Genomic DNA, 13074 nt, shown 5'->3' with positions numbered 1-13074 from the left:
CAGTAGTGCACTATATATAGGGGTTCTGGTCAACAGTAGTGCACTATATATAGGGGCTCTGGTCAACATTAGTGCACTATATAGGGGCTCTGGTCAACAGTAGTGCACTATATATAGGGGCTCTGGTCAACAGTAGTGCACTATATATATAGGGGCTCTGGTCAACATTAGTGCACTATATATATAGGGGCTCTGGTCAACAGTAGTGCACTATATATAGGGGCTCTGGTCAACAGTAGTGCACTATATATAGGGGCTCTGGTCAACAGTAGTGCACTATATATAGGGGTTCTGGTCAACAGTAGTGCACTATATATAGGGGCTCTGGTCAACAGTAGTGTACTATATAGGGGCTCTGGTCAACAGTAGTGTACTATATAGGGGCTCTGGTCAACAGTAGTGCACTATATATAGGGGCTCTGGTCAACAGTAGTGCACTATATATAGGGGCTCTGGTCAACAGTAGTGCACTATATATATAGGGGCTCTGGTCAACAGTAGTGCACTATATATAGGGGCTCTGGTCAACAGTAGTGCACTATATATAGGGGCTCTGGTCAACAGTAGTGCACTATATATAGGGGCTCTGGTCAACAGTAGTGCACTATGTATAGGGGCTCTGGTCAACAGTAGTGCACTATATATAGGGGCTCTGGTCAACATTAGTGCACTATATAGGGGCTCTGGTCAACAGTAGTGCACTATATATAGGGGCTCTGGTCAACAGTAGTGCACTATATATAGGGGCTCTGGTCAACAGTAGTGCACTATATATAGGGGCTCTGGTCAACAGTAGTGCACTATGTATAGGGGCTCTGGTCAACAGTAGTGCACTATATATATAGGGGGCTCTGGTCAACATTAGTGCACTATATAGGGGCTCTGGTCAACAGTAGTGCACTATATATAGGGGCTCTGGTCAACAGTAGTGCACTATATATAGGGGCTCTGGTCAACAGTAGTGCACTATATATAGGGGCTCTGGTCAACAGTAGTGCACTATGTATAGGGGCTCTGGTCAACAGTAGTGCACTATATATATAGGGGGCTCTGGTCAACATTAGTGCACTATATAGGGGCTCTGGTCAACAGTAGTGCACTATATATAGGGGCTCTGGTCAACAGTAGTGCACTATATATATAGGGGCTCTGGTCAACAGTAGTGCACTATATATAGGGGTTCTGGTCAACAGTAGTGCACTATGTATAGGGGCTCTGGTCAACAGTAGTGCACTATATATAGGGGCTCTGGTCAACAGTAGTGCACTATATATAGGGGCTCTGGTCAACAGTAGTGCACTATATATATAGGGGGTTCTGGTCAACAGTAGTGCACTATATATAGGGGCTCTGGTCAACAGTAGTGCACTATATATATAGGGGCTCTGGTCAACAGTAGTGCACTATATATAGGGGTTCTGGTCAACAGTAGTGCACTATATATAGGGGCTCTGGTCAACAGTAGTGCACTATATATATATAGGGGCTCTGGTCAACAGTAGTGCACTATATATAGGGGCTCTGGTCAACAGTAGTGCACTATATATAGGGGCTCTGGTCAACAGTAGTGCACTATATATATAGGGGGCTCTGGTCAACAGTAGTGCACTATATATAGGGGCTCTGGTCAACAGTAGTGCACTATATATAGGGGCTCTGGTCAACAGTAGTGCACTATATATAGGGGCTCTGGTCAACAGTAGTGCACTATATATAGGGGCTCTGGTCAACAGTAGTGCACTATATATAGGGGGCTCTGGTCAACAGTAGTGCACTATATATATAGGGGCTCTGGTCAACAGTAGTGCAATATATATAGGGGTTCTGGTCAACAGTAGTGCACTATATATATAGGGGGCTCTGGTCAACAGTAGTGCACTATATATAGGGGTTCTGGTCAACAGTAGTGCACTATATATATAGGGGCTCTGGTCAACAGTAGTGCACTATATATAGGGGTTCTGGTCAACAGTAGTGCACTATATATAGGGGTTCTGGTCAACAGTAGTGCACTATATATAGGGGGCTCTGGTCAACAGTAGTGCACTATATATAGGGGCTCTGGTCAACAGTAGTGCACTATATATAGGGGCTCTGGTCAACAGTAGTGCACTATATATAGGGGCTCTGGTCAACAGTAGTGCACTATATATAGGGGCTCTGGTCAACAGTAGTGCACTATATATATAGGGGGCTCTGGTCAACATTAGTGCACTATATAGGGGCTCTGGTCAACAGTAGTGCACTATATATAGGGGCTCTGGTCAACAGTAGTGTACTATATAGGGGCTCTGGTCAACATTAGTGTACTATATAGGGGCTCTGGTCAACAGTAGTGCACTATATATAGGGGCTCTGGTCAACAGTAGTGCACTATATAGGGGCTCTGGTCAACAGTAGTGCACTATATAGGGGCTCTGGTCAACAGTAGTGCACTATATATAGGGGCTCTGGTCAACAGTAGTGCACTATATATAGGGGTTCTGGTCAACAGTAGTGCACTATATATAGGGGCTCTGGTCAACAGTAGTGCCATTTAAATTCCGTTTCAGACACACAGGACCTCTTACTGACCTCGTCTCCGGTCTCTCCTGTAGATCCTGAAGCGTGTTCCCAACAGTATTCTGTGGTTGCTGCGTTTCCCTGCGGTGGGCGAGCCCAACATCCAGCAGTACGCCCAGAACTTCGGCCTGCCCGGCTCCCGCATCATCTTCTCCCCCGTGGCGCCCAAGGAGGAGCACGTGAGACGGGGCCAGCTGGCCGACGTGTGTCTGGACACGCCCCTCTGTAACGGACACACCACCGGCATGGACGTCCTCTGGGCCGGGACACCCATGGTTACCATGCCAGGTGAGACAGTGTATGATCGCAGAGACGTTTCCTCCTGAAGTGTTCACTACTCTCCATAAATTAGAACGTGTTGACTTCGGTTAGAGGGGGTTTCTATGTCCCAGTCATTTCCTGTTCTAATGCATGAAGGGAACTACGGAGAAAGGAGAGATAATTGGGATGCACGGTTCCGTGTGTTGTAATAGCAGTGGTGTGTGAACGACAAGTCGGTCTTTAAATGTGCCGTGTGTTGTAATAGCAGTGGTGTGTGAACGACAAGTCGGTCTTTAAATGTGCCGTGTGTTGTAATAGCAGTGGTGTGTGTGTGAACGACAAGTCGGTCTTTAAATGTGCCGTGTGTTGTAATAGCAGTGGTGTGTGTGTGTGTGTGAACGACAAGTCGATCTTTAAATGTGCCGTGTGACCATACAGGTGAGACCCTGGCGTCGCGCGTGGCAGCCTCTCAGCTACAGTGTCTGGGCTGTCCCGAGCTCATCGCCCACACCAGACAGGAATATGAGGACGTGGCTGTCAAACTGGGCTGTGACATGGAATAGTAAGGACCTCTGACCAACACACACTCCAGCTAGCTCTCTCTAAATCTCCCCCTCTTCTCACACTCCATCTGTCTCTCCATCTCTTCTGTGGTTGAGCATCTCTCCCTCTTCTCACCATTGCTGTAACTGACCCGGTTCTCACCATTGCTGTAACTGACCCGGTTCTCACCATTGCTGTAACTGACCCGGTTCTCACCATTGCTGTAACTGACCCGGTTCTCACCATTGCTGTAACTGACCCGGTTCTCACCATTGCTGTAACTGACCCGGTTCTCACCATTGCTGTAACTGACCCGGTTCTCACCATTGCTGTAACTGACCCGGTTCTCCCCCCCAGTCTGAAGATGATCCGGTCCCGTGTGTGGAAGCAGCGTATCTGCAGCCCTCTGTTCAACACCAAGCAGTACACTATGGATCTGGAGAAGCTCTACCTGCAGATGTGGGAGCGTCACGCCGGCGGCGGCAAGCCAGACCACCTGGTCAAACTGCAGCCCGTCGAGAGCAGCGAGAGCGCCTGAAGTCCCGGACTCGGGGTACGTCCCAAATGGCACCCTATTCAGTACACTGCTTGTGACCAGGACCTAAAGAGGACTTGGACAAAGGTAGTGCACTACAAAAAAGGAACAGGGTGCTATATGGGACGCAGCCCCCGACCAGATGTCCCCCCCCACCCTGACCTCTAACCTCACCACCTGACCCTGTCAAACTCCAGCCCCTCCAGAGCAGTGGAAGAGTCTGGGCTGGAACTCTGACCCCCACTCGCCCTTCACTCTACCCATCCTGCCCAAAGCTTCGCGCCCATCTGCTCTTCTTTAGCACCATTCAACCCCGCATCCCTTCCCCTGTGACTTGGACTCTTCTCTGTTGTAGAGCCTACAGGTGTGTCCACTGTGTCGTCACCTCATCCCACCTTCCCCCTCCTCCACTCTAGTCATATCCCATCCATGTCTGTTTCCCTGAGCCAGACTGAGCCTGAAGCACTTTGCTCTTCACCTGAGACTCTTCCCCAAACCACATCTTCCATACAGGGTAGGAGAGGACGAGGAGGAACACTCCCCCTCTCCATCCCGCCCTCCATCCAGCGCCTGGAAGAGACTCCCGTGGCCTTTTCTCTTCTTCTCTCTGTGTGTATATGGGACTTGTTACACAAGTCTGCATCAATGTTTTTCCATGTTAATATAATAATTGAATGTGGAGAGAGTATAAAGGGACTGTTGCACCGCAGTCTGAACATCTAGTAACTCCGGTCTAAAAACGGTGAATCCGCTTAAACATGTTTCAACATTTTGTTTTTAGTCTTGCGGCTGCTCTTGGTTTTTCTCCTCTTAGGCTATTGGTTATTCAGGATGAGAGTAGATGTCGGTGTTTATTATCACATTTCAGAGAGAAAGATCATAACCACTCCCTTCCCCCCCCCCCCCCCCACCAAATGCCAACTTTAAGGATTTCGTCATGTTTCAATGTAAGAAAACAAAAAAATATACTCTCAATTGCTTTGTCCTCTTGTTCGATGTCACTCACCATGCTGGTTAAGACCAAACTGTATGGATAAACTGGACAGACGGGAGGTTCTTGTCAGTACGACCCATTTCTTTCACCCGTAGTTATGCCCACCTCCCTACATAATGATTGATTTTATCACTCCAACCAGGAATGGCCTACGTAAGTATTTTCTAAGCAGTTTTAGTTTTGTACTCGTCTTTCTGTGAACTGTTTTATTGAAGCTTTGTCTGGTATGCTGCAGGGCTCGGACTCCATTTCTGTTGAAATAAAGAAAAATATGGTAAACCTCTTGGAATGTGTGATGGTTTTGCTGCTTTAATCAGGGTAGTGTATGGGCACGTTCCCCCAATACTGCTTCCACCTTACAGATATGTTTTTCTCATTTTGGTATAACATTTTTTTTTAAACCATGTAGATTTTCAAAATGTATACACAAGACACAGAACTGTTGCTGTTGCTGTAGACACTGATATGTCTGCTACTGTTCTCTCCACCTCCACTGATATGTCTGCTACTGTTCTCTCCACCTCCACTGATATGTCTGCTACTGTTCTCTCCACCTCCACTGATATGTCTGCTACTGTTCTCTCCACCTCCACTGATATGTCTGCTACTGTTCTCTCCACCTCCACTGATATGTCTGCTACTGTTCTCTCCACCTCCACTGATATGTCTGCTACTGTTCTTTCCACCTCCACTGATATGTCTGCTACCGTTCTCTCCACCTCCACTGATATGTCTGCTACTGTTCTCTCCACCTCCACTGATATGTCTGCTACTGTTCTCTCCACCTCCACTGATATGTCTGCTACTGTTCTCTCCACCTCCACTGATATGTCTGCTACTGTTCTCTCCACCTCCACTGATATGTCTGCTACTGTTCTCTCCACCTCCACTGATATGTCTGCTACTGTTCTCTCCACCTCCACTGATATGTCTGCTACTGTTCTCTCCACCTCCACTGATATGTCTGCTACTGTTCTCTCCACCTCCACTGATATGTCTGCTACTGTTCTCTCCACCTCCACTGATATGTCTGCTACTGTTCTCTCCACCTCCTGATATGTCTGCTACTGTTCTCTCCACCTCCTGATATGTCTGCTACTGTTCTCTCCACCTCCTGATATGTCTGCTACTGTTCTCTCCACCTCCTGATATGTCTGCTACTGTTCTCTCCACCTCCTGATATGTCTGCTACTGTTCTCTCCACTGATATGTCTGCTACTGTTCTCTCCACCTCCACTGATATGTCTGCTACTGTTCTCTCCACCTCCTGATATGTCTGCTACTGTTCTCTCCACCTCCACTGATATGCCTGCTACTGTTCTCTCCACCTCCTGATATGTCTGCTACTGTTCTCTCCACCTCCTGATATGTCTGCTACTGTTCTCTCCACCTCCTGATATGTCTGCTACTGTTCTCTCCACCTCCACTGATATGCCTGCTACTGTTCTCTCCACCTCCTGATATGTCTGCTACTGTTCTCTCCACCTCCCGATATGTCTGCTACTGTTCTCTCCACCTCCACTGATGTCTGCTACTGTTCTCTCCACCTCCACTTATGTCTGCTACTGTTCTCTCCACCTCCACTGATATGTCTGCTACTGTTCTCTCCACCTCCACTGATATGTCTGCTACTGTTCTCTCCACCTCCACTGATATGTCTGCTACTGTTCTCTCCACCTCCACTGATATGTCTGCTACTGTTCTCTCCACCTCCACTGATATGTCTGCTACTGTTCTCTCCACCTCCACTGATATGTCTGCTACTGTTCTCTCCACCTCCACTGATATGTCTGCTACTGTTCTCTCCACCTCCACTGATATGTCTGCTACTGTTCTCTCCACCTCCACTGATATGTCTGCTACTGTTCTCTCCACCTCCACTGATATGTCTGCTACTGTTCTCTCCACCTCCACTGATATGTCTGCTACTGTTCTCTCCACCTCCACTGATATGTCTGCTACTGTTCTCTCCACCTCCACTGATATGTCTGCTACTGTTCTCTCCACCTCCTGATATGTCTGCTACTGTTCTCTCCACCTCCACTGATATGTCTGCTACTGTTCTCTCCACCTCCACTGATATGTCTGCTACTGTTCTCTCCACCTCCACTGATATGTCTGCTACTGTTCTCTCCACCTCCACTGATATGTCTGCTACTGTTCTCTCCACTGATATGTCTGCTACTGTTCTCTCCACTGATATGTCTGCTACTGTTCTCTCCACCTCCACTGATATGTCTGCTACCGTTCTCTCCACCTCCACTGATATGTCTGCTACCGTTCTCTCCACCTCCACTGATATGTCTGCTACTGTTCTCTCCACCTCCACTGATATGTCTGCTACTGTTCTCTCCACCTCCACTGATATGTCTGCTACTGTTCTCTCCACCTCCACTGATATGTCTGCTACTGTTCTCTCCACCTCCACTGATATGTCTGCTACTGTTCTCTCCACCTCCACTGATATGTCTGCTACTGTTCTCTCCACCTCCACTGATATGTCTGCTACTGTTCTCTCCACCTCCACTGATATGTCTGCTACTGTTCTCTCCACCTCCACTGATATGTCTGCTACTGTTCTCTCCACCTCCACTGATATGTCTGCTACTGTTCTCTCCACCTCCACTGATACGTCTGCTACTGTTCTCTCCACCTCCACTGATATGTCTGCTACTGTTCTCTCCACCTCCACTGATATGTCTGCAGCAGCTGGTGTTCGTTCAGTAACATACACGTTCAGCAACTGTAGTCTAGACATTTTGAGCAGACTGGGAGTCGACAAATTCGGATGATTCTTGTCAGCCAGTAAAGTTCAAATTCATAAGGTGGAAATGTAGTAGTCAGAGATACTGTATAAATTACCTGCAGAGCATTTTCAAATATAATTTTCTCTAGGTTTATGTTATCAGGACCGCAGAGTTTCTAAACCATACGTCTACTGTCTCTGATATCTTCAACCTTCTCCGGAAGAGAGATGTTGTATTTTTATTAACAATAATTAGTCAATACATAGGTACATTGGGAAACATATAGAGTATACAAAGGACAGTTGGGCTAGGAGGTACAATAACACATTACACAAACACCTTAAAGGATATACACATCATTTTAACAAGAGTTTTTTTTTTGTAAGAATATTTCATTGTCTTAAAATATTGAAATCAGGCATTTGCTTTTTGCAAACGCAAGCTTCTGCTCAGCCAGTTTTTAATCTGCAGAGTGTCTTTGCCTGCATGTTTGCCTTCCTGTGGTCTCACAAAAGTAGTCAATTTAATTCTCTGGCTGCTTTGTTGGACGTTCCTGCAGTCAGCATGCCAATTGCAGGCTCCCTCAACTTGAGACATCTGTCATTGTGTTGTGAGACACATGCACATTTTAGTGGCCTTCTATTGTCCCCAGCACAAGTTGCACCTGCGTAATAATCATGCTGTTTAATCAGCTTCTTGATATGCCATACCTGTCAGGTGGATGATGTATCTTGGCAAAGGAGAAATGCTCATTAACAGGGATGTAAACACATTTGTGCACACGGAACATTTCTGGGATCTTTTATTCCAGCTCATGAAACACGGGACCAACTCTTTACATGTTGAATTTCTATGTTTGTTCAGTGTTGAAGCTGGGACCTAGAGACTGAAAAACAGCTTCTATCTTCAGGCCATCAGACTTAGTGGAATTATATTTCCTACAAACGTTTCATCTTAAATGTCGCTATAAGAAGAATATAATGTGTCGTTTTATGCCAGCAGCAGACCACCCTGCAGACCACCTTGCAGATCCCCCTGCAGACCACCCTGCAGACCCCCCTGCAGATCCCCCTGCAGACCACCCTGCAGACCCCCCTGCAGATCCCCCTGCAGACCACCCTGCAGACCCCCCTGCAGATCCCCCTGCAGACCACCCTGCAGACCCCCCTGCATACCTATTGTAGTATTGATATACTTCTTTCAAATACTATACCTTGTGTCTGACCTCTATTTAAACAACTGGTGTTGAATAGTCAGGTAGAAACTCTCATGTGAAACAGCCAAAATCATAAAGAACAAATAAAACTTCCATTTAGATAGGGCAACTCTACCACTTTTCAACCCAATGCCCCAGGGCAGTGATTGGGGACACTGCCCTGTGTAGGGTGCCGTCTTTCGGATGGGACGATGCATTATCTCCAGCACAATAACAGTGTCTACGTATGTTAAGAAAAGAGGTAAGCAGCAATGTTGAATGACCAACATCTTCCAAAGATGCTCTAAGCGTAAGCAGAGAGAATCTGTAATAAATGGGCAACAGCTCTTGCTTTTTTTTTTCATTCAACCTTTTATTTATATAGGTTATTCTCATTGAGATAATCTAGTTAGGCCAAGAAAAGAAACAGAACATGTAGTCCTAAACAGAAATGAACTCGCATATCCAGAGTAGGGTTGTAAAAGATTTGATGAAAATATGTGACCGCAGGTAAACTGTAGAAAAAGAAAACGACAAGAAATGTATTGTATAGAAAATACATGTTTATCTGTCATGTCACGTGTAGGTGGGGTTACTGCTCGACTACATTGCAGAAGCCAGATCTCACAACGCATGGATAGGTTGGAGGAGGCCGGTGGCACCTTAATTGGGGAGGACGGGCTCATGCTATTGGCTGGAGTGGAATCAGTGGAATGGTATCAAATACATCAAACATATGGTTTCCATGTGTTTGATGCCATTCCATTTGCGCCGTTCCAGACATGATTATGAGCCGAACACACAAGCCAACACTTCCTGTTTTTCCACTTCGTTCATCGTTCAACACCGTTTCCATTTAATTGAACATTCCACTATGTTTTTTTTGTACTGAACACAGCCCGGACAGCAGCACCTAGGTCCTCTATCCCCCAATGAAATATCGACCTATCAGCAAGGCTGGTAATTATTTTAAAATACTTACTGCACGAATGTGGAATTATATTTCCTACAAACGTTTCATCTTAAATGTCGCCATAAGAAGAATATAATGTGTCATTTTAAATAACTTGAGACTACAATTGTATTAAAACATGAACTCAGTCACGATTAGCTTGATTTAGTTACACATTTTAGATGTGGACAGTTCAGGGATATTTTCTCCCCCCCCTTGATGAGATAAGATACTGTGTTAATGGATTACATCAATTAGAAATGAAACAGTAGGTACAGTGCCTTCGGAAAGTATTCAGACCCCTTAACTTTTTCCACATTTTGTTACGCTACATTTTATTACGTTACATGGATTAAATATAAAATATTCCTCAGCAATCTACACAGAATACCCCATAAAGACAAAGCTAAAACAGGGTTTTTAGATGTTTTATTTGCAAATGTATATCAAACACAAAACAGAAATCTTATTTACGTAAGTATTCAGAACCTGTGCTATGAGACTCCAAATTGAGCTCAGGTGCACCCTGTTTCCATTGATTATCCTTGAGATGTTTCTACAACTTGATTGGTGTCCACCAGTGGTAAATTCAATTGATTGGACATGATTTGTAAGGGCTAAACACGTGTCTATATAAGGTCCCACAGTTGACAGTGCATCATTCTTAAATGGAAGAAGTTTGGAACCACCAAGACACTTCCTTGAGCTGGCCGCCTGGCCAAACTGAGCAAGAAGGGCATTGGTCAGGGAGGTGACCAAGAAACTGATGGTCACTCTCACAGAGCTCTAGAGTTCCTCTGTGGAGATGGGGGAACCTTCCAGAAGGACAACCATCTCTGCAGCACTCCACCAATCTGGCCTTTATGGTAGAGTGGCCAGACGGAAGCCACTCCTCAGTAAAAGACACATGACAGCCCGATTCATGCTGTGGGGATGTTTTTCAGTGGCAGGTACTGGGAGACTAGACAAGATCAACGCAAAGATGAACAGAGCAAAGTACAGAGAGATCCTTGATGAAAACCTGCTCCTGAGCGCTCAGGACCTAAGATTGGGGTGAAGGTTCACCTTCCAACAGGACAATGACCCTAAGCACACAGAATGTCCTTGAATGGCCCAGCCAGTCCGGACTTGAACCTGATCGAAAATCTCTGGAGAGACCTGAAAATAGCTGTGCAGCAGCGCTCCCCTTCCAACCTGACAGAGCTTGAGAGGATCTGCATAGAAGAATGGGAGAAACTCCCCAAATACAAGTGTGCCAAGCCTGTAGTGTCCTATCCAAGAAGACTCGAGGCTGTAATCGCTGCCAAAAGTGCTTCAACAAATTATTGCGTAAAGGATATGAATACTTATGTCCTTTTTTTAAATACATTTGCAAACATTTCCCCAAAACTTTTTTTGCTTTGTCATTATGGGGTATTGTGATGTCATTATGGGGTATTGTGATGTCATTATGGGGTATTGTGATGTCATTATGGGGTATTGTGTGTTGATTGATGAAGGGGAAAACATATAATCTATTTTAGAATAAGGCTGTAACGTAACAAAATGTGGAAAAAGTGAAGGGGTCTGAATACTTTCCGAATGCACTGTACATCAACATTAATTTTTCATAAATAAAATATGTAGGGTAGATTTGTAAACGAGGAAATACTTTATTTCAGCACTATGGAATGAGTGTCAAATAATTACATATTTGCTTCGTCTGCTCAATGAGAAGGTTTGATTTATACTGAAGATTTTATCCTGTAGAGGGAAAAAATTGTCTTTTTGGGAGAAAGTATGACTTAAAGTTAACATTGACATCAGCTTTAGGGAGCGGTAATACAGTAAACAATAATGGTTGTAACTGAGATTGGTTGTGCGAGTGATTTTAGCACATATAGATAGATCATACAGTAGCCATCGATGGTTGCAATAGGCACTATATTTCTATCTGCAGGATAGAATATGTTGTTGACTTAGGTCTCTCTTTATGCAGTGTGGTGTTGTCTCTCTTGTTGTGATGTGTGTTTTGTCCTATATTTATATTGTATTTATTTATTTATTTAATCCCAGGCCCCCGTCCCCGCAGGAGGCCTTATGGTAGGCCGTCATTGTAAATGAGAATTTGTTCTTAACTGACTTGCCTAGTTAAATAAAGGTTAAATAAAAAATAAACTACATTGTAGTGTGTTATCACTCTTGTGAACAGTCGTTGTGTCTGACAATTTCCATGATCATTGAAAAATCTGCCACAATAGCTGCAACAATGGTCTTTCTCCCCTCTGTGAATCTTCACGTCTGCTCAAGGTCCTACTCAGAGTGAAGCATTTTCCACATTATTTGCACCAATATGATTTTTCCCTTGTGTGAACTCTCATATGCCTGCTTAAGGCTACACTCTCAGTATATCCTTTTCCACATGATTAGCATTGATATGGTTTTACACCTCTGTGAACCATCATATGATTGGACAGGGTTTTACTAAGGCTGAAGCACTTGCCACATTCTTGAAACCAATTTGATTTCTCTCCTGTGTAATTAAAGCGCCCCTGGCCCAGCTGAGTAAATGGCAATGAATTAAAGGATTATTCCACCAACTCCATGGGCCTTTTCTACACTTTCCCTGTTTTCACTCTGAGCTGCAGAACAATCTGGATTTACTGCAGAGAGGTTGAGAGTCACTGGTTGGTTCTGATATTCTGTAATCCTCTCCATCAGAGACTGTTTTCTTCAGTTATGTTGGTGGGTTAGAGAGTCCCTCTCTCCGTCCTCCACTGTTTGGGTTTGGTGAAGATGTGAGGGCTGAGGTGGGTTCTCCTGATCACAGTCATTTTCCACATATGCAGGAGAGAATTTGAACTCTATGATATTAGCCTCGCCCAGTACTTGAAGCTGCTCTTCCTCCTGACTGGTCCTGAGTTCCTCTTCCTCCTGTTAATTTTAATGTGTGTGAGCTCTGGGTCCTCCTGCCTCAGACTGGGGCTCCGCTCATCAGTGCTGCTGCTCAGGTAAAACCTCTTCAGATATGGGGAGAGTGAGCATTTGGGGATCTGATAAAGTCGCTGATAATTCAATAAATATTTGATCTAAAACTAAATCCCAAAGAGTTCTATTCTAGGTCCTATCTAAAACATGAAATTACAAAATTTGAAAAAGCTAACCAGTTTATTGGTTTTAGTACACAGAGAATATTGCTATGGGATTCAACATTACAATTGCAGCGTTGCCTTTCTACTTGTATATTTACAATCGTGTACCTTTGGCTTCTTTTGTCTTGCCAAGATGAATGATTTATGTTAATAC

General features: G+C 44.9%; 2 protein-coding genes across 21 annotated transcripts in view; one reads left to right on the top strand and one right to left on the bottom strand.

The window, feature by feature from the left end:
- ogt.1 (O-linked N-acetylglucosamine (GlcNAc) transferase, tandem duplicate 1) overlaps nucleotides 1–5178 on the top strand; it is a 36385-nt gene extending 31207 nt beyond the window's left edge. For all 19 annotated transcript variants that reach the window (XM_090220102.1, XM_090220096.1, XM_090220100.1 and 16 more), the window contains 3 exons: nucleotides 2598–2850; nucleotides 3262–3385; nucleotides 3724–5178. In XM_090220102.1, the coding sequence (XP_090076228.1) occupies nucleotides 2598–2850; nucleotides 3262–3385; nucleotides 3724–3904 (558 nt within the window). In that variant the 3' untranslated portion in view covers nucleotides 3905–5178. The remainder of the gene's footprint in view (nucleotides 1–2597; nucleotides 2851–3261; nucleotides 3386–3723) is intronic.
- LOC110504367 (rho-related GTP-binding protein RhoG) overlaps nucleotides 1–13074 on the bottom strand; it is a 666992-nt gene that overhangs the window by 163024 nt on the left and 490894 nt on the right. The gene's annotated exons all lie outside the window — the stretch shown is intronic.

The sequence above is a fragment of the Oncorhynchus mykiss genome, chromosome 25 (genome assembly GCF_057628025.1).
Source record: "Oncorhynchus mykiss isolate SJ-2025 chromosome 25, ASM5762802v1, whole genome shotgun sequence".
NCBI classification, from domain to species: Eukaryota; Metazoa; Chordata; class Actinopteri; order Salmoniformes; family Salmonidae; genus Oncorhynchus; species Oncorhynchus mykiss.
The sequence above is the reverse complement of the archived record's forward strand: the minus strand, read 5'-3'. Positions and strand labels throughout refer to the sequence as shown.